Raw genomic sequence first — 24,250 nt, forward strand, 5'->3', positions numbered from 1 at the left:
AGTGGGCTACATTGCTATATGTTGTGGTTCCCACAAATAAAATATAAACATGTTTTCTGCTCACAATGAATATTTAAGTGTTTTACAGGTCAATGTGAATGACAAGTGCTGCACTAAGAGCATGCGTAGGTAGGCAGTTGATGATTATCACGTGGGAAAGCTACACGCATTCCTCAGGGAAATAATCCTGGAAAATGGACAAAGACGTTGAAAAGGAATATAGGAGTATTGTGGGTAAAGGAATAATAAAAAAAAAAGGTGAAATATGCAGTTAGAAAATGCAGAAGAAAAAAGAAAAGAAGAGCGAATAAGGGCAAATACAGAATGAAGACATAGCTAACATTTGTATAGTACATGGAGCCCACTGTAGCAAAGCTATAAGGGGGCGATTCATATAGAAGCCACTTAACATCCAGTGATCTTTGGCTGTGCACATATCTGCCTATAACGTAGGAGGAATATCACTAGTTTTCCTGTGCACCTCTAAGGGATGCGAGGACAAACTAGCGATGTTGCTGGTCATGATGTGTCATTTCGGAAGAGCACATCACGGCCACGCTGCTAACTGAACTGCCTCCCTGAGACTGCAGAGTGTGATGCTGCATACACACGGTCAGATTTCCCTGGTCGATTTGAACGATATCGATATATCGTTATCATTCAAATCGACCAGTTTCTGGCCCCTTCAAACGACCAAATGATGGTCGATATCGACCATCGCCCGTGCATTCAGGCCTACCTGGTCAATATCGACCAGGTTAGCCTGTTTGCTATAGGGACCCACGATCGTTAATCGCGGGTCGTTATAGTCGATGGGGGGTTGGTGCATGTTCGATATCGAACATCCATCACATGCAGGACGATCAGACAACGATATCTGATCGTTGTCTGTTCGTCCCGTGTGTACGGGCCATAACATTAAAAGGTGGATATACTTTGTCATACACTAAGAAACATAAGAAGGGCACAATGTCCAACATGTTTTACCTGGGGGACACCGATTTTCTTGCAGGCTTCCAGGAAGTTTTCCACATTTCTCCTGCATTTTGCCATTGTGAGCTTGGGCTATTGAAGAGAGGCATAGATTTGTACTGATGAGAGAGATTCAAATTCACTGTTAACTTAAAGCAAGCACACAGTAATATAGGACACTAAATACTTACAACAGCTGGTGAGGGGACATGAATACTCGACACAGATCTTGGCCGAACATGATTGGCTAAATGACACAAAACCACACCGTCTGTCAGAGCTGCCCCCAGATCACTGGGAAGTGATACCTTTAACCGTGACTCTATATTCTAGGTGAAAAAAAAAAAAAAAGATAAATTCATATTTTTAAATAAGGGAAGTCTGTGTCAAGTTAAAACCTATGTTACAATTCAACACCACAAAATCCAGGTCTTTTAAATTAACTATGAATTCTTTACAACAAAGAGGTACATATCACTGAGGAGCTAGTTCTTATTGAATGAATAGGATTGCATTCTCGTGAGCCTTCAAAACAGATGTCTCTAATGTGTAGCCAACAATTTCACTTTAAAGAGACTGATCTAGCAGTTTAACAGTGTTCCACCGCCTGCTTTATCAATACCCTAAAAGGGAATTTCTATTTCTTGGTCACTGGTGTTTCGGATTTACTCCTTGTTCAGTTCTTTATCCCACTTTTCATAAACCAGAGAGACATCTATTACTTAAGCTTTCATTGTGTCTGGTACTGGAACTTAAAACACAATGTACTAGTCATTATGGTCTCCTAAGACACTGCAGTGCTGCTCTCTTCCATGCTTCAAATGTAACTTAAGTACAGGGGATCAATACACATGGAAGTTCAGTAAGAAAGTATTACAGTAGAAAATCCGGATTCCAAAACTAAAAAAGTTAAAGGAATGAAAGAAAACTATTTGCAGAATCACCCATGTTTTTAAATTAATAAAGCGAAAAATCGGGAAACTGAGTTCTTGAGGAATAGATGTAAAACCAACCTTTCTGAGCTGCTCGGTCACCTCTAGCTCTTCCTGACGAATTCTAGCGCTATGTTCTGTCCTGGAGGTTGTGCAATCACCGGAAGAAGCAGCAGTGCTGAGAGGAGGTGTTACACCTGTCAAGAAAATATTTTTAATGGATGATGGAGAAATGAAAACAAACATAAGACACAATGTCCACCTGAAACAGGTGTATAACGACTGGTTCTTAAGTGTGGAAATTAAATAATGTCACAATAAAAACTGTTTTTAATAAACTGATTGAAACATTTGAGATATACAATATACAAATATCATGCCAGGCACCTGCAAGTTCTAGGATTATGTATGGACATACTTAAGGAAGACCATATAAAGTGGTTCCCATGAAAGCCACTAGAATTAGAGAGATGGGAGAAAAGCATGTAATTCCAGCATCACAGAGCTCATACACACTAGCCTTAAAATAGAGCCGAAAGCCTAAACGCTCTAATGCCACGGCAGATGCAAATGAACCCGTGCATAAAAGCAGCTTTCTGACAAGTATTGACTTTTTGCTGTCAAATAAAGGAGTGGACTTCTGGTGGGCAGTCATTAGCTACTGATCCCATTTTACAAGAGCTCCCAGGTACGGTGTAGCTGCCTCCTACCATCGGGCCTGCAGGTGATCTGGTCACACCACCATCTGGACTGCATCAATAATAACAGCAGGCAAGTGCGGCAACTGGCCCCAGCTCTCTGTTTCTAGCTTCACCACGACCAGCATCTTGCTTGTTGGCCAGGCAGTTTCCTACTATTCCCCTTCAGCTCTCTAAGGCAGTCTCTGCCTCCTGGAAGACCGCTGTATATACTATCTACAGTCATCTACAGCCAGTATTCCTGTGGAGATTAGACAGACCAGGCAGCCTTTATCCCAGCAGCGCTCCATGAAGTGTGTTGAGACTGCTCTACTGACATTGCAGGCCATGTAAGGAGCTTAGGGCCTGATTCAAACCCTGTCACAAGGCTGCGTTCACACACAACAGTCAGCAGCCAGAGTATGCAAATCCTGCGATCGCTAGCAAGACACTAGCACGCCCACTATGTTTTTCCGTGCGATCGCAGTATGAAATTAGACGCCCACCAGCCTGACACAAGACGCCCACTTTCCCTTAGTAACATACGTCATCTCCAGATAGTGTATAAAACAATCGATAACATCGGCTGACATCAGACCCATACTCATCAATTGTGGCCGACCATACCCTACCGCAAGCACTGCGAGTGCTGCTGTGTTTAATTCAGCCATGTGACGTGACGTGTTTGCTGACGATGCGTCTTAATTATGCACACCCTGAAATGGCATTCCAACGCACAGACACGCCTGCATTCGCACTACCACACCCACGTTACCATCTACCATCCCATCTCCACCCACAAACGGCACGTCCCATCACTGATCCTTTAAGATACAGCTCTTACTCGGTCACTAAAGCCCAGGAAATTTCAGACATATCTCCTTTGTATGATAAGGAGCTGGTGGACCTTAAAGAATCTATTAACTCCAGTTTAGCACAACTTATACAACATTCCGATCATTACTGTCCAATTCCTGTGCTCCTGAGCAAACTGGAGGCATACAGACAGGACTTCAGCTTCTGTAGCTCATACGATGTAACATGAGGCATCCTGTTAGTTGATAGGTCACCTGAACTGATCCAAGATTCAGATGATCTGTAATTTGATGCACTGTTGCCTGTCTGTAGGACTGAACAAATCAGTCCACTCTCCGTTCCACTTGAGCATTCACTAGCCGTTTAAGACCACAGGCCTTGTGCCGAGACCCAGTTTTCTGCCTGTTGGTCCACCAAATGCTCCCACCACTGCTGCAAGCGCCAACAATAATTCCATGTTCAAAGTCTGTCAGATCACATTGGTTACAAAATATTTAACAAGTGAAACACTTCAGTAGTCTCTGCATAACTTTGCCTTTCCATTCTTATACAGATTTAGACATTCCACATCAGCATTATCTGTGGAATAGCTACTTTGCATGAAGCGTCCTGGTGTCATAATAATTTGGACAATTAGGGGCATATTCAATTGGGGGGGCGAGAACAGCAAATATTCTGCACCTACAAGGTTTTTCCTGCAGGAACAGGATTTTTGCTATTCAATTAGGTGCAGTTTTTTTTGATACTTTTTGAGTGCTGGGAAGTTTTTTCCTTGCACCTCCAGAGCAAGTATGATTTTTAATAATTTTAGGAAAAATCAGCTGGACTTGCTCTGAGACCCCTGCAGCACCGCCCCCCCCCCCCCCCCCCACACACCCCCACCGGGAGCCATGGAAACCACCGGACAGGTGTCTTTTTTTTCCTCTTTTTCTTTTTTCTTAAACCCAGCAACCTTTTATTTATTTTTTTAATCGGATACAGCAAGTATCAGTAGCGCGGATATGCGCGGTAATCCAAAATTAGGCGCGAAGGGCCCCTTAGTGTATATCACTATTTATGTTGCATCAACCTTTAAAATTGAGTGGGGTTAACCTCCCTTGTTCCAAGGAATCCGCTTTAGTGGCCGACTACAGTTACGCTTTTCGAATTGTTGGGGGCGCTGATGTTTACACCAATATGTCCATTGACAAAGCCTTTGGTCCCGATACTAATTTGGTTAGCCTACGCCATATCCGCCCTTCTGACCATCCCTCCCATCTTAAAGCTAACCTATTGACCCTGTTTGCCCACACAGTTTGGCATCTCCTTTGCTCGCACTTACATCTCACAGTCTACCGGTCCCTTTTTCTCCATTTATAGGGTAATCCAGATTTTCAGGGCAGCCATTCCACTATGATCATCAAAACTTCTATTTTGCAACCTTAAACTCAACAAGAAACTAGACTTCCAGATGTAGAGACCATTCCCCTGGAAGAATAGACTGGCGACTCAAAGTCCACCGTCCAATTCTCTATTCCTGGAATAGAGACTGCATATATTGCTGGAACAAGGATCTCTCCCCAAGGTAGGATCTGAAACTATTTTCACACTGCCAGGCAACTTTGTCACCACCACCCCCCCCGCTCCCCCCTGGTGAGTTATGCATGCTACTACTGTAGCGTTGCCCCACTGGATACTTAAATACTAATAGGATTTCCCCCTATATTCCCCTTAGATACTGTGTTCTTCAATGTGTTTCGAACAGCTCTTGGCTCCAGACCATTGATAACAAGCTTTGTTTCCTTTATGAGTCCCAGAAAATAATGGTTCTGAAAAACTGCCATCAGTCGTGACAAGCAACCAATCTTGGATAAGAATATTCTTGCCCTTGTTCAAGTATTCTGATCGAATCTACCATCTGAGAGACTGTCTGGAGATAGGATAATAAACTGAGTCGATAACCAATGGTTGGGATGCAACCAACTTATTAGAATTTTTAACTATAACATCCTGGAATGTAGCCTCGCCATCTGGACTGCTTTAAACAACACCACCATCTTTCCTAGTAACTTCATACAACAGAAAAACCAATGAACGTCTGACCTATAAAAACTTTCGGACTAGATTTTGAATGTCTCAAATTTTTTCTGCTCGTAAGAAAACGCTGGCCAGTTGGGTACTAAACAGTAAGCCTAAAAATCTCATGCACTGCCTGGGAATCATTTTGGACTTTTGCCAATTTATAAACCAGCCATGGTGCTGTAGGACGTCCACCGTCCTTAGCTGATCTGCATGAAGAGCATCCTCTGAGCCTGCTTTGAACAGTAAATCATCTAAATAGGGAACAATCTTTATTCTCATTGTTCTTAGGAGTCCTGTCATCATGACCTTTGTGGCTAAACCAAAAGGAAGAGCCCTGAATTAGAAATGTCTTCCTCCAACCGTGATCTTAATAGACATTGATGGCCTTCCCAAAAAGTCACATAAAGATAGGCATCCTTGATGTCTATACATGCCAAAACCTAGCTTGCCTCCATTTCATTTAGGACAGATCTTACCAATTCAATCCTGAATTTGTCCATCCTCTGTCTTATATTTAAGTCCTTTAAATCTAAAATAGATCTGAAAACCCCATCTGGTTTTTGGAATAAACAGATTGTTAAAGAGAAATGTGATTTTTATTGCAATCTAGTACTGGGACCATCACTCCTGAGCCCTGAAAAGTCGTAATTGCCTGCTCTAAATCCAGACACTTCTGTCATTTGGTAACTTTGTTGAAAAGTACCTTCTTGATGGCCAACCAGAAAGATTGACAATGTAAACTCTTGTATTATAACAGTCACCTCAAGAAGGCTTTTTCCACTGGTCCCTGAATGACCAGATACTTCTGGGTGTATGCCCTTCCCATCATGAAGATTTATCCTATAGCTTGGGCATCTGATTTGTCCTAGATAGTCTTCTTTATTTGCAAAACCGCTGAACAAGGCCGCCGGTCCCCGGAACGAAAGGATAAGGCTGACTGCTGTCGAAAAGACTCCCTTTACACTTAGTAGCTCTTCCTAATAAAAATTAGCTTTTACCACTCGTAGCCTAAGAAATTCTTCTATCTAGTTATGGACAAAAAAAAGTTAAGCCTTCTAAAATTAAATTACTTTATTTCTGAATCCGCATCCCATGATTTAACCATAAAACATGTCTAGCCACAATGGCTAGGCCAGAAATCTTTGACTGTACCAAAGATGCCTATAAAGAGGCTACCCCTAAATACTCTGCTACTACTTTGAGCTGCTCTGCAATAAATAACAAAACTGAGACTTAGAAGGGATCCAGTCAGAAAAGCTCTATCAAGAGATCAAAACACTTCTTCATTGCCTTAGCTACCCAAGGTATAGCAATACTGGGTTTTAAAGGGATCCGGTATGTTATACAGCCAGACGTCCGCCCGGCGGATGAAATACTGATACCGGAAGGCAGGCAGATGAAGATAACGACAGACGAGGAGGCAAGTAGGCTATCCCCAACACTCTTCCCCCACTAACCCTCCCTTAGGGGTGCCTAACCCTAACCTCTCCCCCTAGTGCCTAACCCTAACCTCCCCCCAGGGGTGCCTAAACTTAACTCCCCATCCCCGCACCCTAAACCTAACCCTCCTGGTATGCCGGCCGTCGTGATTGCAGCGTGGGGCTAATGATAGGCGTTGGTATTTAGACACCTATCATTAGTCCCATGCCGGGATTTCTCTGTCGGGAAGCCAACGGTCGGCATTTCGACCGCCGGCTTCCAGACTACATACCTCTCAAAGCTGCCCCTGCAGTCACATAAATGGATGACAAAATAATTTCACACTTCTGGTCTGAATCTTTTTTTTTTTTTTTTTTTTTTTTTTTTTAAGAGAGACCCATTTCAGAAAAGGGAGGACACTAGCCTTTGGAAATGTTCTCTGTCTGGAAAAGGATACCTAGAAGGAATGCATGCAATCCGAAACTTCATATCCGGATTAAGCCATGGTTCAGCAATTAATTAATACAATTATTATGATGAAGGAAAAAATAGTGATCTTTTCTTTAACTTCTTAGTACTAAATAAATTATCGGAAGGAGTCTCTTGATTATCACCATCTCCAAGGTCGAGAATCTGACACACTGCTTCAACCAGGTTATCTACCCCTGAACACCTGACCCTTCTTCTACAAAGAATACAGATTCATCAAATTCAGAATCTTCTAGATGTTATTCCTCCTCTGAGAAAACATCAGATTCCGAAAAAACAGACAATTGCCCCATAAGCTGTAGCTTGCGTGATTTTAGACCTAAAGCAGTCCTTTCCATTGCTTTGGCTGAAAATGGTACTTCCACAGACCCCACAGAGAAAAAAAAAACACCATCTTTCCGAGTACAACCCTGGTCCATCTTAGATGAACTCGATTGAGTATCAGATTCTTTATTACTTTGACTTGACAAAAATTAGACAAATTCCTCTTGCATAACCGAAGCAATGGAAAGAGCAAAAGACTTAACCCAGGCTGGTTCTTTCACAGGGCTGGCAAGGACTTCCGCAACCAGTCGCAAATCACGGGCATCCCCGCAATGAGCATGCATGTCCCCCTAGGTAATTTAGCTCGACAGTGGGAACAAAAGTTATGCAAACTATCCTACCCTCTTTGTAGATTTATACTATCCTACCCTCCCTCCAGGTTTAGCTGGAAGTACTTACCTTTTCAGACAAGCGGAGTGGTAAGAGAAGAGCTTCACAGAAGTCATCAGTAGATCTGCTGTCTTGATCAGCCTGCTGATTAGCCTTCCCACAGCACGTTACCCTTTAGGGTAAAGGTAGGCACTGGGAGCATCTACTATAACTGTGACCCTTTGAGCAGGTTGAGAGAGGATGTTGCCGTAGATCCAGCCACTTCCCTTTTAATAGGCAGCGATGGCCACCGCTGCTGGGGGGCACAGTGGGCTAATCAGAATAAGGGTCAGGCTTAAAAAGCCACAAGGTGGCGGGGCTAAGCCATTGACGGCAGAGAACCACTGGATCTCTGCCATTGATGGCCGTTCACTATTGATGGTTGATGGACATCCCTAGGCTGGCAGCTATTACCATAGAGCACGGCCAGCATGCCATCCTCCTCTGGCACCGCTGCAGGCCACAAAAGCCCTGAGATGACAGATTTTCAACTGTTAGTACGAAGGGAAAAAAAAAAGAAATATAGGACTCAGTCCAATTGTCTGCCATGAACTTGAGTCATCGCAACAACCGCCGCACTTGACGGTAGCCCAAACTCGCACAAAAGTGCTCGCAGCCCCATAGGGCTCCGAGCAAGATTGTGTTATTCAGACTCGTAGTTGGCTGCAAGATGAGGTGCCGTTGCCAGCGTTTTTAACGCCGTGACAACGGCAATTTGCACCTTTCGCACTAATTCGATTACCCCATAGGGTGCCAATAATAATACCACCAGCTAACCTACCTCTTCTACTCCAAACTATCCCTGTTAATGAGATACATATCATGTTTACATTTGATAGGATAATTGTATACCTCTTTGTAAGTAATGTACGAAACATTATTATATTGTTTTATTTCAAGGTGCTTTATATTAGATTTAAAATTTTGGCTATGTCTGTTATTGACTATCTGGACATTTGAAACTATATAGATACAAATAAAATCTATTCAAGTTCTATTCTCATTTAGCATTAAATTACCCTGTACTACATCATGGCTCTAAAAGTTAATGAATGAGTCTCAAATATTCCCTGAAGCAAGGTCAACTTACTCTTTAACAAGCATTGATTGAAAGCATATATGTACTTAGCCTAACTACATAAGACCCAACACAGATTTGACAAGTCCTCGATACAAAATGGCAACTGTACTGAAGATCATTGCACTCTCAGTATTACAGCTTAGCCATTAGTTCAAAACTACCAAAAGGAAAAAGTAAGCAAGTGTCAATTAAACCTATCTGGCTAAATATGGCTATTCTGTTCAGTTCTGGAGAAATCTCCATGAGATGGTTTAAGTAAAAGCAAGAAAGAAAGGAAACAAACCAAAATGAGGAAAATGAAATAGTGAAACAAATATGTACAGCTGTGGCATGGGTACCAGCTGTAAGTAGCTGCATGTACACGTATACAAGTAGCCATGTTCCATGCTAAATTACTGCCATATGCGCAGCTGTGATATGAGCTCTGCCACTTACTTCTCTTCACTTCTTCCCGAACAGCAGCTCTGAACAAGAAACTTTCTGGCCGCTGAGGTGAGCATCGATACGAGGTGACAGACGCTGGTGACGACAAATGTACTGAAAGACACAGGTAGGCAGATTTTGAAGGCAAAAAAGTAATGAAATTCAAAATTAAAATATATAGGTAGGGCTTATGGATTCTGAAAGCGTTTCCATTATTATAAGTCACCACAAAGAGAAAACTACTAGCGAGAAATGTATACATATTTTACACACTTGCATTACTTGGCCACAAGAGGTATATAAAGGGGATCGGTATGAAATACACACAGTCGGGATCCTGGAGGTCAGAATCCCGACGCCGGGATCCAGACAGGGTTAACATACCGACACTTGTTGGTTGGTATGCTAACCCTCCCTCTTTGGTGCCCAACCCTAACCTCCCCCCCTAGTGCCTAAACCTAACCTCCCTACACCCTGAATCTAACCCTCCCCCCTTAGTGCCTAACCCTCCCTCTTGTGCCTAACCTTAACCCCTAAACCTAACCCTCCCCCCCACACCGCTACTTACCTTCGGCATCGGTGGTCGGGATGCTGGCGCCTGTAATGTAAGCATCAGCATCGCGAACGCATGGGATGCCGAACACATCTCATATAAAGTCTACACCCAGCTACAACTATTCATTAAGAACTGCCACAAAAGACTGAGCTTGCTGCAAGTGGGCCATCAGTGATTTGAGCGTCTTTAAAGGGCTCTAAAACCAACTCACTGGGGGATAACATTGTTTGGAAACCCCGAGATACACGATCCCAGCGGGGTGCAGGTAAGTACCAGATCAGGTCTCTGAACTTTACCACCACAAGATTTAGAGTAAGCTAAATGAAATCTAGAATTAGCAATATTTCCTAAATAAACTGTGAATCCAAACGGTGAATAATGTGACAAAACCCCAACAGATAACATGCACTGTTATTTGTTATTACTTACTTGTCTGAGAGGTGGGTGTTACAGGAGTCAAAGATGATCTCTCATCACTCTGAAAATAAAAACGCAATTAAAGCACCGGAGCCCAATCCACCACTACAGAAAAGACAAACGGCAAACAAAAATGAATCAGATTAAAAACAGAAATTGCAGTAGATGGTAAAATTGTTCCCACGTGTAATTTCAGAATAAAGTACTGGTTATGCACACAATGGGGGGTATCCAATTAGCAGTGCTAATGTAGCGCTGGTAATTGATCGCGGTGGGGCTACTTTATTAGCCCCGAAGTGCCGCCCGACCCCGGCACTTATTGTAGATATTTTTCAGGACCTGTTGTGTACCGAAAAATAATCCACGATAAGTGTTTTTTTTCACCCCCAAAAAAGGCAAAAACATATAGGTCTGAGAGTTTATCGCAGACCCTGTGTGTTTTCGTGAGATATATACTATTATTTTGTTGCAAATAATAGGATAGGGTGAAAAAAACATTGGTGAAAATCCCCGTTTCTTGCCGATTGCTGGGATCCATTAGCACCAGAACAATGTTTGGGGCTAATTGGTAATTACACAACACAGATGTACTATGATCTCTAAATACTATGTGGAATGCCATTGGCGACTAAAATAAAACCTTACGTATATTCACTACAATATTTGTAATGCACAGACATACACATTTATGTCGACCAGGTTTTACTTTAACTAAAAACAAAGATGAGTAAAGTAACAGGTGCAGTACTATGAAGTGTTTCTAATGAACACAGGCAGTGAACATAATAATTCGGAAATATAGCCAGTGAGAAGTAAAAATAAAAATACAACCAAGGCACCAGCAGCCGCATGCAATAGTCACCTGTATGTGGCTTCCTGGTCTCCTTTTAATGGTATTCGTGTTATAATCAATTTCAAAGACATAGTGCGGCTCAAAGCCATTCTACCAGCAGCAGCAGGAGGGAGAGAGACAGAAGAGAAGGAAAGATGGAGACAGTATAGCTAAGGTTGCAGGGTAGAAATCTAGGAAAGTGAAGGAAAAACACTTACACAAATCATCCCCCCCCCCCCCAAATAAAAAAAGACTTGATTCCCAGAATACCCAGTTGCTCTTGCTGCACAATTGCATCACAGGTAAGCAGCTATGTGCATGCAAAGGTTACCCCGTGCTCATAGCAAATAACAGAAGCAACAATGCACCCGAAGACCAGCATAACAAAGCAGCAACAGATCTTGCACGTTTTCAGAATTAAAACTGACAGACCACCATACTACACTTACTATCATTGTGTACAAGAAGTTTAAGAAAATACAAACAGCCATAGAGACACTGGGGACTAATTATATATTCTATGGTGCATTTGAAAAATGTATCATGGTGCTATATTCACTTAATCCTCTATTAATAAAAAAGAAAATGACAAATTGTGTCCTAAAAGCAGAATCTCTTATAACACAGTGTTTTCTAGGTTATGGTGCATACACACAGATTTTCTGTCACATCTGAATGATAACGATTGTAAAAATCATTCAATCGTTCATGTGGGCCTGCAACGCTGAACGATGCGCGTTCCCGCATGTCAGCTAACGATATCTGACATCTGATGTGTTTGCCGTCAGATTTGGACGATTCCATTCATTTTAATACTGTCTGAAATCGTTCAATCGTTGGTCAAATCGTTCATCTGCCATATCTGACCGTGTGTATGCACCATTACAGTATGTGAGATATGATATAATTACAATGGCCTAACATCACAGTGTTGCCAAAGATGCAATAGATGCTCTCAAACGTAACCTGTTCAATATTAAGATATTTTATTTATCGTTGGCAATGTTGTACTACATGGACATAGTTTAAGATCTGTACAATCAACCCTGTAGACTGAAGGTAAATGAACAAAGCTCTTATACTAGTCATATTTAAAATTATTCAATTAGTCCAAATGCTGCACTCATTATGATGCATAAAGCCAGAGAGCAGAGATGTGTATGCACTAGCAATCAGTGACCCGGCACACATGCTCCTTCCTATACAGCAAGATGGATATGGATGCTACAGAACTGTGGGCCTGATTCAGACCCGGTCGCTCTGACAGAGAGCTCGCTCTGAATCAGGGCCAAGTTTTTTTTTTGTTTTTAGAACGGCCTCCTGGCCGCTCGCATAGCTGTGGGTGACCACCCACAGCTACAGCGAGCGGCCATGATGATGGTCGCAATGATCAAGACCATCGGGCTTGCGACGAGACTCTTGGGGTGGGGTCTCGTGGCCGCAAGCCCCAGAGAGATTTCAGCTATAACAGAATCTCTCCACTGACATCACTCGTGATGTCAGTGCAGCCGCTCCCAAACGACAGGCGTTCTCATGGGAACGTCTCCGTTTGGGCAGCCACCCCCCCGGACTGCCCACCAAAGGGGGCGGGCTGTCACTCAACATCGACAGCTCGCCCCCTTTTTTGCAAGACCCGGGGCGACGGAATGCCAGTCGCTAGCCAGGTCTTGCGCATGCACACGATGGAGCTGGCTCCGTCGTGCGCATGCGCTGTGGGCCACCATCGACCCGGATGCGAGCGCTCAGTGCTTGCGACCGGGTCTGAATCAGGCCCTGTGTTCTCTATTGTCTCCCTTCCCACACTGTGCTATGTGAATGAGCCTTTGTGCATAGGCTACACTTTTCTAACAGGAATCAATGGTCTCAACAGGCAAATGATCGCTATTTGTTACCACAAAGCACAAACACAACGATTATAGTTCCAAACAGTCAGCTACTTGGCTGGTGTGAATAGTCAACCCATGTATGGCCAGCTTAAGATGTGGAGAACAGTAGGTAATGGATCTAGTTTATATATTTCATACACATGTCTAAAGCTGGCCACACACATAGCGATATTTTACCGGATCTGGCCAATTCCGACACATTAGAACAACAGATCGTGTAAAATATGGCCAAATCGTGAGTCCCCACTCACGATCACGATGCGCGTCCCCGCTGGTCGCACATCGCATCTTCAGATCTGCCATGCAGTAGGGCAGATCTGACAATCTAGGACCCGATGCACTGTGAAAGTCTGGATGCAGGAGAGATCGTTTGAAGATTGGACACCAAACTGTGTGCAGAGCTGCTGGGGAGAGTTTCAAGGGAAATCGTACACATCGGATGATCGTGTGCAGATCGCCATGTGTGTGGCCAGCTTAACTGGCTGTACATACACTGACCAGTACACTATATCAGCAGCCTACAAATACCAGCAAAACAATGATTCAGTAATGTGACTTAAATATCAGGCTTTAGCAGTTTGGACAATAAATTAGATTTGATCTTTGGGGTGCATGTTAAAGTGCTGATCAGTGGAAACTAAACATTACACCTAACAAGGAGATGTAACATGGAGAAGATACATTGAGAACACAAGATATTTAGATTGAAGACTATGCAAGGGCTCTGAATTGATGTATTTAGCTTCTATAAATACATTACCTAGGACACCTTTACATACAAGCTATTATTATCCAGTCAAGAGTTTCAGCAAATAAGAGTATAACTTTTAAGAGGTTTTCATGAATTACTGTCATGTACTGCTTTCTGCAGGTAAAAAGTAGTACATACAAAAAATATATATTTTCCATTTAATAAAAGCCGACCGGAAGAAACTGATGAGTGGTATTAGGAAATTAAAGTCAAACTTCTGAGTTGTTGCTTTTCCTGTATGTAGTCTCATTGTTATATATGGCAGAACGGGCCTGTGTGTACGTCCCATCTCTCAAGTTCTCTCTCTAACATGCTGTTTGAAAAATGTTCACAGCTAGAAATAATCAGAAGCCACCTTCTATATAGGGCTAGGAAGATTGCCAAAGACATAGGGCCTGATTTAGAGGTGCACGCTATTTGCGTGCGCTCGCTCTGAATCAGGGCGTTTTTTTTTTCAGTTTCGGCCTCCAGGCCGCTCACAAAGCTGAGCTAGTGCGAGCGGCCTGGCGATGGTCGCGATTATCGCGACCATCGGGCTTGCGTCGAGACTCTGCGGGAGGGTCTCGGCTCCCGCAAGCCAGAGTGGACTTCCTGCTCTAAGGGAACGCCTGTGTTTGTACAGCCATCCCCCCTCCCCGCCTACAAAACGGGGCCAGCTGTCAATCAAGATCGACAGCCACCCCGTCTTGTAGTGAGCCCCGGAGCTGCCGTCGCTCGCTGGGGCTCGCGCATGCGTACGCCGGAGGTGGCACATGCGCAGGGGCCAAACATCGACCCGCTTGCGGGTCTGAATCAGGCCCATTATACATCGACAAATGTTAGTTTATACTGCATATGAATGCTACCAGCTTCTACACAGCGAGCCCTGGGAGAACATAACGCTACACACAGGTGGGGGAGGCTGGGTGCTAGTACTGTTATCTTAATAGATATTGTCTATTTTTATAATAAACAAAAACATTTATTGGCCTTTTAAGTAGTTTAAAACATTATCTGCTAGAAATGAAAAATATCATCAATGGTAATCTCTAAGAATCTCCAATGTCCTCAATATGCAGAACTGTTACAGCAGCACAGTACTACACTACCACATTTTTATCAATATGGCACAAGTCTCTGCAATAAGAACCAGAGGAGCTCTGCATTATTAGTCCTTCATTATCTACCTGCAAAGAACTAGCTCAAAATTCACAAACATACCATAGTAGACATCCAGTAACATCTGGTAACATCTAAACTGCATTAGACTATGCAACACTATATTGCAAATAACAGTGCTCTGCTACATCACACACATAAGCTACAGACACTATATAATGGCTGACAGAAAAAAGGAGTATGCTTTAATGAATATTTATTAATATCCATTGACATGACAGTAAATGAGATAGTGTGTAATAAGGGCCAATAACATCCCCCCCCCTCCCCATTACTGTCTGAAAACAAAACCATTTAAGAACTTATGTCTGAATTTTGAAGGAGTTAAATTAGATTACATAAATATAAAATTGCCAAAACAAGCAGATTACTATTTATGTACATAAGCCACAAACAATTAACGGTTAATCAACCTGTCTACTGGCAGCATAAACCAAAACTCTGCCAATACCATATCACCGAGTCACATTAAAGGTGCAATCCACTGCAAAAGTTGTGGTTCTTTCAACATAAATTGGGTTACCTGTAATATACATGATGATTCACAGTCTGCCCAGTCACGTGATTGACATGGCAACCACAGTTGCATGACATGATGTAAACGCCCAAAACACAAATCCTGGCCCTCGCTTCCCTTTGACAGCATGAGCACTGGGCTTAGTGACCAACCACCTCATAATCATGTCTCCCAGAAATAGGCACCAAAATAGGGAGATTTTGTTTTTGCAGAAATAGCCATGTAAATGTACCTCAGAGCAGTCTTATAAGTGGGAAACTGAAGTTTATTAGAACCTCTTAGCAAAAGCAGCTTAGTCTTAAGAGTACAAATATTGCTATAAACACCAGCACCCCCCAAACCTGCCCATCTGTGTGGGATTGCACCTCTAATCAGCATATACAATTATTGCAGTTTGTTAGGCTTGTGTCACACAAGTTTTTCAAAAGTTATGCCCCCAGGAAGCTCAGATTTCTTTTTAAATTGATCCAAAAGGTAATTTAAAAGATGGACTTAAATATATTTCATGGCCGGACATCCCATGAAACACTGCTTGTATCATTTTGGACCATACGAAAAGAGCAGAAGAGAACAAGTACTTAACGGATTTCAATGTGTTTTTTCTCCTGCACGTCTTAATGGTAAATTGGGGCAGTGCTGTGAAAGTTTGGGTACTTATTTTTCACGTCAAAAGGCAAAACCATCCTATGGAAAACTCCTCAAATATCAGATTTTCACGCTGCAGTTTCCAAGCAAGAACAAAAAATGTTGTGAAATAATGGAGTGCTTTTCCGTAGAATGTGTTATAGCGGAATTGCAATCGCTGTGGTGACACAAGCCTTTCAGTTAGTAAAGGAAATCAGTCAGTCATGGTTTATGCTCTTCACATGCAGTTTCTACAAATGATTCCAAGTGGGATTGTGTCATGCTGAAGGTGATAGATCAATTCGTGCAGGGTCCTTACCACTAAGAGGGCACTATCATCTGTGTGCTGAGAGCGTCTGGATGGGAGGGAACACTGACATGGAGGTAGGGAGAGATGGAGCAATGTCAGAAACACACACAAAAAGGTATTAAATAAATAAATAAAAACAAAAAGGAGAATGCAAACGCTCAGATACCAGATGTGGACACACATGAAGGGAGACAGATCTATTAATGACAAATGGGTGGGATACAGGATGATGAAAAAATAAAAAGGTACATTTCCTATGAAAACTGAAAGGAAACAATCTGCATCAGGTACGATAATACTAAGATTGGTTAACAGCGACATCTGCTGTGAGGCCACTAATTGCATTTGACCCTCTTTTCTCTAATGCAACTTTGACAGCTGGCACAACAACCACCTATAAGCTGAACAGAGCCATAACTTAATACAAATAAATATCACAACTCAAAAAAAAGTGTTTGATTTAATTGTAGTTGGAACATTAAAGTATTTATTGGAATCTTTTGTTTACTAGGAATAAAATTCATAAGAGGAGCAATACTCTACAGCAGCCTGAGATGATATGATAAATGTTTCACTATAGCAGTGTGTCTCTGGCAGCAGTAATAGCATAGCATTTAAAGAACCTCAATACGAAAAAATATTTTTTGTTTTGTACTCCGTAAAATCAATGCCTCTGAGTCCATCTGGGGGCTCTGCAGACTCTGGATTTAGATGAGAGGCTGAGGAAAAGGCTCTAAATAGTTAAACTATTGGAGCTAAAACATCCCCTCTCTAAGTCATACCACCTGCTGCAGCAACTCAGTTATTTATCTAGCAAAGGCAAAAGGAGGAGACCTGAGAATGCAACAGTACAACCAACAAGAAAAAACCAGGGCGGAACCCCAGTGTCCCCCAGATGGGATTTTACAGTGAGTACAAAAAATTATTTCCTCTTTCGTCCGATCTGGGAGACACTGCAGACTGTAGGCCTTCCCAAAGCAAGCCTTAAGGGCCCTTAACTGACCAATGGTGGAACCCAGAAAATGTAGGAGGAAGTTCTCCGGGTGGACCAAAGAGTCACCTGGAACAGCAACTCAACTGGGCACCCTTTTGCGATGTCTAAGCAGCTCACATGACCCGAGGAGTATGCAGTTGCGTCACTCACCCTGGTGACACACAGTGCGGGCCCCATAGAGGACGTTGCCTCACAAGCATTAAATAATTCTTTATCCGCACGATGTGTTCTCCCCTTTACTATTTCTTTTGAGAGAATATGATCTAAGAATTGTTTCTACTTCACACAATGATGAAAAGATTGCTTGGTGAAGAATCTCTTAGAATATTTCGTATGAAGAATTCATCTGTTAAAGGAGACAACACATGAGATTGAACTAAATATCTAAATGTTTCCACTTGATTGACTCTTCAAAAACTTTGTTGTCCACTACATATTATTTTGTGTATAGGTGATCATATAGTAGCGCCCTGAGAATAAAAAATTTTCTTTATTACTTCTGTTGTATTGGGGTACAACTTGGATTTTCTCGGGCTGCACATCTAGGAGCGCCGGTGTGGTTTTCATTTCTATATTACCAAATAAAAAACTGAATTGCTTCAGCAGGTGGGAGGGCATAGGAGAGGAGTTTCAGCTCCATTAGTTTAACTATTTAGTGTCTACCCCTCAGCATCCCCTCTAAACCCACAGTCTGGGTTCCCCCAGATCGGAAGAAAGAGGATCTTAATTTTAGCAGTTTACAGCAAATGCACTGGATTATGCCAGTACACAAATGTCAGGGGGGCACACAGGGTAGGCAAAATATACCATTTAAGCTGCATAGAATATTTCATTATTAGGTAATAGGTTACCTAATATTTATACTATTTTGTGCAGCTGAAACATTTTACATTACAAAACAGCTGCAAGAAATAGCTGCAAGAAAAAGTGAAAGAAATAACCTTCATAAGAATAAAGTTGACAGTTATTCTGTGCGGACAAAAGTCTCAATTTATAAGAATAAGGAAGAGGTGTGGGAGACAATGCAACCCATGTAAGAACATACAGAAGACCCAAATTGGGAGGGGCATGGGGTTGGGATGGGGTTGGGATGGGAGGGGTCGCAAGGTCACACTACTACTACTAAAAGTTTATTTTTTCTTTTAATTAAACTGAACTCGGAAAAAATTAAATGATCTTGTGTCAGACTAACACCTAAATTATACAGACCAGAAACAGACATGGCATTTTATTTCAGCTGGTTTTTGTTTGACAAATTAATATATTTAGGAATCAAATAAAATGCCTTACCTCATTGTCCAATGGGCTCTGCTTCTCTGGAGTCAATGTCTTTTGCTGAAGACAAGAAAAAAAAAAAGATATGTAATTTACCAACCTATGGGGCTGGTGCACAGCGAGTACTACGCCAGTTTGTGTAGCGAATCTTGCCTAATGTCGCTCCACGCTTACTCAGAGTACGCACATATGTGGTTACGAAGACCAGCACACATTTTGATCTTACCAAACCTTACAATTGCCGAGGTGGTACGTAGCGTTCTCACATAGGCAAACTTCAGTAAGGGATTGTTCAAATGAGAAAGACAATGAGTTATGTGCATACACATGTATTGGGAGGCGTACCTTTTGCCCTTGTTACTAGGCACTGCAAGTACACACTGATGAGGACTAGTAGTAAACCAGCTGCATATGTTGCTAATGCAAAGGTGTACGCATCTCAAGATGTATATAGCTCTGCACGTTTTATCATCAACTCTGATACAGCCCCTAAAAATGTAATAAAATAACCTACACACTATTTATCAGTTCAGTACTGGAAATATGGGACCTAATGAATGTCAGAGGCTATAAGACAATGAATGAATGTGTGAGCATAGACTATTTGTCATCTGTCTTAGCAAGAACATGCAAAGCACAATGGACTTATGACTGGCACCAACAGCAAAACACATTAGCTACTGTATCTGTACAGGGCAGGCCAAGCATGTACACAAGTAACTCAATGAGCTAGATCTGTACTCTGAATGATCAAACAATGCAATTATTGTAACAGATATATCTGCATAGCTGATGTGTCAAATAAGCCAGTGTCTATAGCAGGGCTGTCTAAACTAAGAATTTTAACTTACAATAATATCCTTTTGACGTTACCATTTTCTTTAAAAAGAAAGTAAAGGTGCAATGGAACGGTGTGAGCAGTAGTTAGCACTATAAATGGCTGGGAGATGTGTATATTAAAAACAAAGACAGATTAGATGTCAGGGAAAAGCAGTTAACATGTTTTTGTTAGCAGCATAAAGAGATTTAACAATTTACATTGTACATATAAATGAATGGGTTGCAACTGCTAGTTCAGGCCAATAGAGGGGGAGGCACAGTTCAGAGTTCAACGTCATGTGATAGTAATAGATTATGTAATACTTCATACTCCTAGAAATAAGCAAATGCTCCACTTCCCTCACAATCCTGCTCGACACGCACTCATGCAGTATAAATAACAACTTACTTTTAAACAAGAGTCAGCGTGTGTTAACCTCCCCCTCATCCTTTCCTCATACTGTTGTGCTGCCAGCTGTGCCTCCCTCCTGGTGCTCTCTAAGTCTCTCCTACGTGGTAAGTCTGTATCCGCCTATGAGACCAGAGTAAACAGAGAAAAATGGTAAGAGCAGAAATTAAGGCAATAAAAGGTGCATTTGTAAAGCACAAATTCTTGGCAAGAGGGTAATTCAGAGGCTTTACCTCGCTCGGCAAGAGAGCATGTTCCTTCATATGCTTCTGAAATATACTTAGGCATTACCTGGTTTGGACTGTTGGTCATTGTGAGAAGATATGTAGAATCCAATTGGGATCTAGATAAAAGAAAAAAAAAAAAGTATAAAGTTGCTCTAAGTAATAAATCTTTATGGACCTCTGGCTACTTCAATTGTCAGTACCCAAAGTGTGCCTAATGATGTAGGCATGTGTGTGTAACTTTGGATTTTTTTTTAAATAAAGTCTCAACAGGTGAATCTGCAATAAATCAGCTATGCCATCAATTAAAATCAAGCCACGATGAGGCGGGAATCATAGATATCAAGTAATTATGAATAGCAATAAACATTGTACATTAAAATGACATCACTTAATGTTTGCCCTATTGAAAGTTTTTAGCATTATATCTTAAGCAGCATTTATAGTTAATCAATACATTTTCACCATACATGTTGCTTCCCTTTAGTAGGGAATTGGTATGAAATTCCCGTCTACGGCAGCCTGACAGGAGCAGAGTGCGACGCAACGGAAGCCCGACAGCGCTGGAAATCCCGATCGTGGATAGGCAAGTATACACTAACCTAACCCCCCTAACCCTCCTTAGGGGTGCCTAACCCTAACTTCCCCCCAAGTGCCTAACCCTAATCCCCCCCTTCCTCGCTACCTAGACCTAAGTCCCCCGGGGGGTGCCTAAGCCTAAGTCCCCCCCGGGGGTGCCTAACCCTAACCCTCCCCCCCCCCCCCTACCCTAAACCTAACCCTCCCCCCCGCGGCTGTCCGCTCGCGGCGCCCGGCATCACTACGATCGTGATGCCGGGCGCCGGTCTCCCGGCGTCGGGGAAATGCGGGCGTCTACATCTAGACGCCCGGCATTTCACCCTTGCCGGGATAAGACAGTCGGGAAGCCGGCTGCCGGTATATAGGCAGTCGGCTTCCCGACTGCCTCCCTTTAGTAGAGCCTAGAGCATTGCACACTGAAACCATTGTCACTGAGAAACCTCACTTTTCAGTATATAAATTCCACTTAACACTTTCAAACAGCCGCTAAGATGGGTGTTGTATGAACAGAATGAAGCTACAATCACAATGTGCAGGATTTGTTATTGGGCTGCGTGGTTACTTTACATGGCTTTCGACTAGGGTTGTGAAACGAAGAATAGGGAAAAAAACAGCTTCATGGAGCAACCTCTGGGAGGGATGTGGTATGTATTGTTATTTTTTTGTTTCTTTGTGCTGGTAGCATAGTTATAAGATAACTGACTTGAACAAACTTACAGAATATCACGCTGCTTGCATAAATTAGTTTCAGGTAACTTTAGGACGCTAATACTGAGCAGGTAGTAGTATTATGATCACCAGACTGTTAAAAATGTCTATTATATCCTGAATACATTGTTTTACTACAATCTGCAGTTAGTGGTCCTTAAAAATGTCCCTGTTAACAGAAAGAAAGCAACTTCTATATATATGGTTACCTTTCAGCTGGTCTGCGCGGTGATGGTTGCCTTTGTTTATGATTTATTAGGCTCAAAGATTCTGGTCTTCTTACTTCTTCTGGGGCTCTTCAAAAAAAAAAGAACAACAACGTTGGCTGCTTTAATGCTATGTAACTATGGGAATTTGCTACTATTCCCCTACTAAAAATTCCAGTTAAATGATCAATAAAATTGAAATGCAAGTGGCTTTAGATCAATAAGTTACTTAAAGCAATCACGCATAAAGGTCAGTAGACCAGGGTTAAGAAGGGACATCAAGCATACTGAAAGCAAGGGATGGCAAGCAGTATATAATCCCTCCATTTACTGGGCTTCAGTGTGAATTTTCTATTGCCCCAGAAGCTTTAACCAATACCTGAAGTTCAGATCTGTGTTACACAACAGGCAATTAACATGAATCAATTCAATTCCCTTAATGTTCGCCTAGATCAGTGGTTCCCAAACTGTGCGCTGTGGCACCCTGGGGTGCCTCGGGATACTTGCAGGGGTGCCTCAGGTTGGTGGTCCAGCACCAAATCAAATTCTTTATGGTCACAGTAATGTAAATATGTGCACAAACCTGTCCACCACTGTATAACCAAACCTAAGGATGACAGGTCAGCACAATTTACTTCACTGTACTACTTCACTACATTTTTTTCTGAATTTCTTAATATCAAACTTTTGGCTTAGGGGTGCCGTGTAAACAATACTGATGCACTAGGGCACCGTGATTCAAGAAAGTTTGGGAACCACTGGCCTAGATGACACTAAATGCCTGATCTCCACAATCTATTTTGAGCTAGCAGTCTCTGGTCCCACAACAAGACGAGACCACAAGAGCTACACTGGGAGACCAACCTAGAAGCACTACATAAGGAGGAATGGGCCAACATTATAGAGAAGAGTCAGTAGTTGTGTCTGTGCTGTAATAAAAGAGAAAGGGTATTGTTGTCTTACCTGTAAAATCCTTTTTTCTGAATCCATGGGGGACACCGGGACTGTGGGTGGTGCTGCAGGATACTGGGCACCGAGGAGTATACTTCTTAGGAGCAGCACAGGCTCATCCTCCCCTATACCCTGTCTGAAGCCAGTTATTCTTAACAAGCCCAAAACAGGAATGGAGGAGAGGAGAAGACTGGCGCACACACAGAACCAGATGTCAGAACAGTGCAACCCCCAGCCAGCCAGGGTCATGAGGTGGAGGCGCACAGGGTCCCCCATGGATTCAGAAAAGAGGATTTTACAGGCCAGACCAAAATCCCCACATTAACCAATGGATGACCCTGGGATGTTCTCTAAGCTGTCCCTTAAAAGGAGGGAACGCTCCTGTGCTGCACTAGGAACCGAATGCCCAGAAGCCACCTAGGGAGAGTAAAAGGTTTGATGAAGGTATAGGTAGTGGACCAAGTGGCTGCCTTACAGATTTGCTCCGTAGAGGAACCACAGCAAGCCATCCAAGACGTCCCCACAGACCTAGTGGAATGAGCCCTCACAGAGGTCGGGACTGGATTCTTTGCCAAAATATAGGCCTGATGAACTGTAAGGTGCAACCAGAAGGTCAAAGTTAGCTTGGAAGTTGTGGAAGTCAAAGAATGAACAGAGTCCGCCTTCCGAATGTCCTTGGACGGTCAATATAAGTGTGACCAGCCCAATATATGTATGAACAGCCCGAACGATGTCCAAGGTGAGAAGAGAATGACACGAGTCCATAGAATCCGAAGCTGAAGGGGAAGGAATCACAATCTCCTGGATAATATGCAAACGTGATAGCACTTTTGGGAGATAGACCAGACGGGTACAGAGGACAGCACGGTCAAGGTGGAAAACAAAGAAAGGCGCGCGAAGTCAGAGACACATCGGCCTGAAGCAATAGCCAGTAAGAATAGTGTTTTTTTACAATCCAACGGTTCAAAGGGGGATTTTTGTCCTCAACACTAAGGTCAGGTCCCATGGTGTCACCAGGGGAACAAAGGGTGGTTGAATGCGGAGGACCAGATGCAAGAAGGTTTGAATAGCCAGAAGATGAGCTATCTTAAGTTGAAATAACACCAAGAGGGCTGATACTTGTACCTTTAGAAAAGAAAGGCGTAGACCCAGATTCAAGCCCGTCTGTAAGAAAAAATAAATCTTGGAAAGGTGAAAAACCAGAGGATCCAGACGGTTTAAAGAACACCACTGAAAATGTTCACCGTGCACAATGATAGACTCCTGCCGAAGGTGGTTTCCAGGTGCAGATTATGGTCCAAATCACTAAATCAGAGAAACCCTTGGACTTTAGGAATGAGGTTTCAATAGCCACCCCGTCAAAGCCAGGTGGGCGAGGACGGGATGAAGACAAGGGCCCTGGGAGAGAAGATTCGGCCAGAGAAGGAGGAGCCATGAGGGAGTGATGGACAGACTGTGAAGGTCTGTGTAC

General features: G+C 42.7%; 1 protein-coding gene across 4 annotated transcripts in view; it reads right to left on the bottom strand.

The window, feature by feature from the left end:
• Positions 1–24,250, bottom strand: part of LRCH3 (leucine rich repeats and calponin homology domain containing 3) — a 139,822-nt gene that overhangs the window by 7,320 nt on the left and 108,252 nt on the right. For 2 of the 4 annotated variants that reach the window (XM_088465191.1, XM_088465189.1), the window contains exons 11-21: positions 21,832–21,918; positions 20,403–20,454; positions 20,112–20,234; positions 18,899–18,943; positions 16,624–16,677; positions 11,399–11,479; positions 10,549–10,597; positions 9,576–9,677; positions 1,986–2,101; positions 1,164–1,301; positions 988–1,065 (exon numbers count right to left, since the gene is read on the bottom strand). In XM_088465191.1, coding sequence (XP_088321317.1) covers positions 988–1,065; positions 1,164–1,301; positions 1,986–2,101; positions 9,576–9,677; positions 10,549–10,597; positions 11,399–11,479; positions 16,624–16,677; positions 18,899–18,943; positions 20,112–20,234; positions 20,403–20,454; positions 21,832–21,918 — 925 coding nt within the window. The remainder of the gene's footprint in view (positions 1–987; positions 1,066–1,163; positions 1,302–1,985; positions 2,102–9,575; positions 9,678–10,548; positions 10,598–11,398; positions 11,480–16,623; positions 16,678–18,898; positions 18,944–20,111; positions 20,235–20,402; positions 20,455–21,831; positions 21,919–24,250) is intronic. The other 2 variants (XM_088465190.1, XM_088465192.1) reach the window with 2 other exon arrangements.

This window comes from Taudactylus pleione, unplaced genomic scaffold (assembly GCF_031769625.1).
Source record: "Taudactylus pleione unplaced genomic scaffold, aTauple2 ptg001903l, whole genome shotgun sequence".
NCBI classification, from domain to species: domain Eukaryota; kingdom Metazoa; phylum Chordata; class Amphibia; order Anura; family Myobatrachidae; genus Taudactylus; species Taudactylus pleione.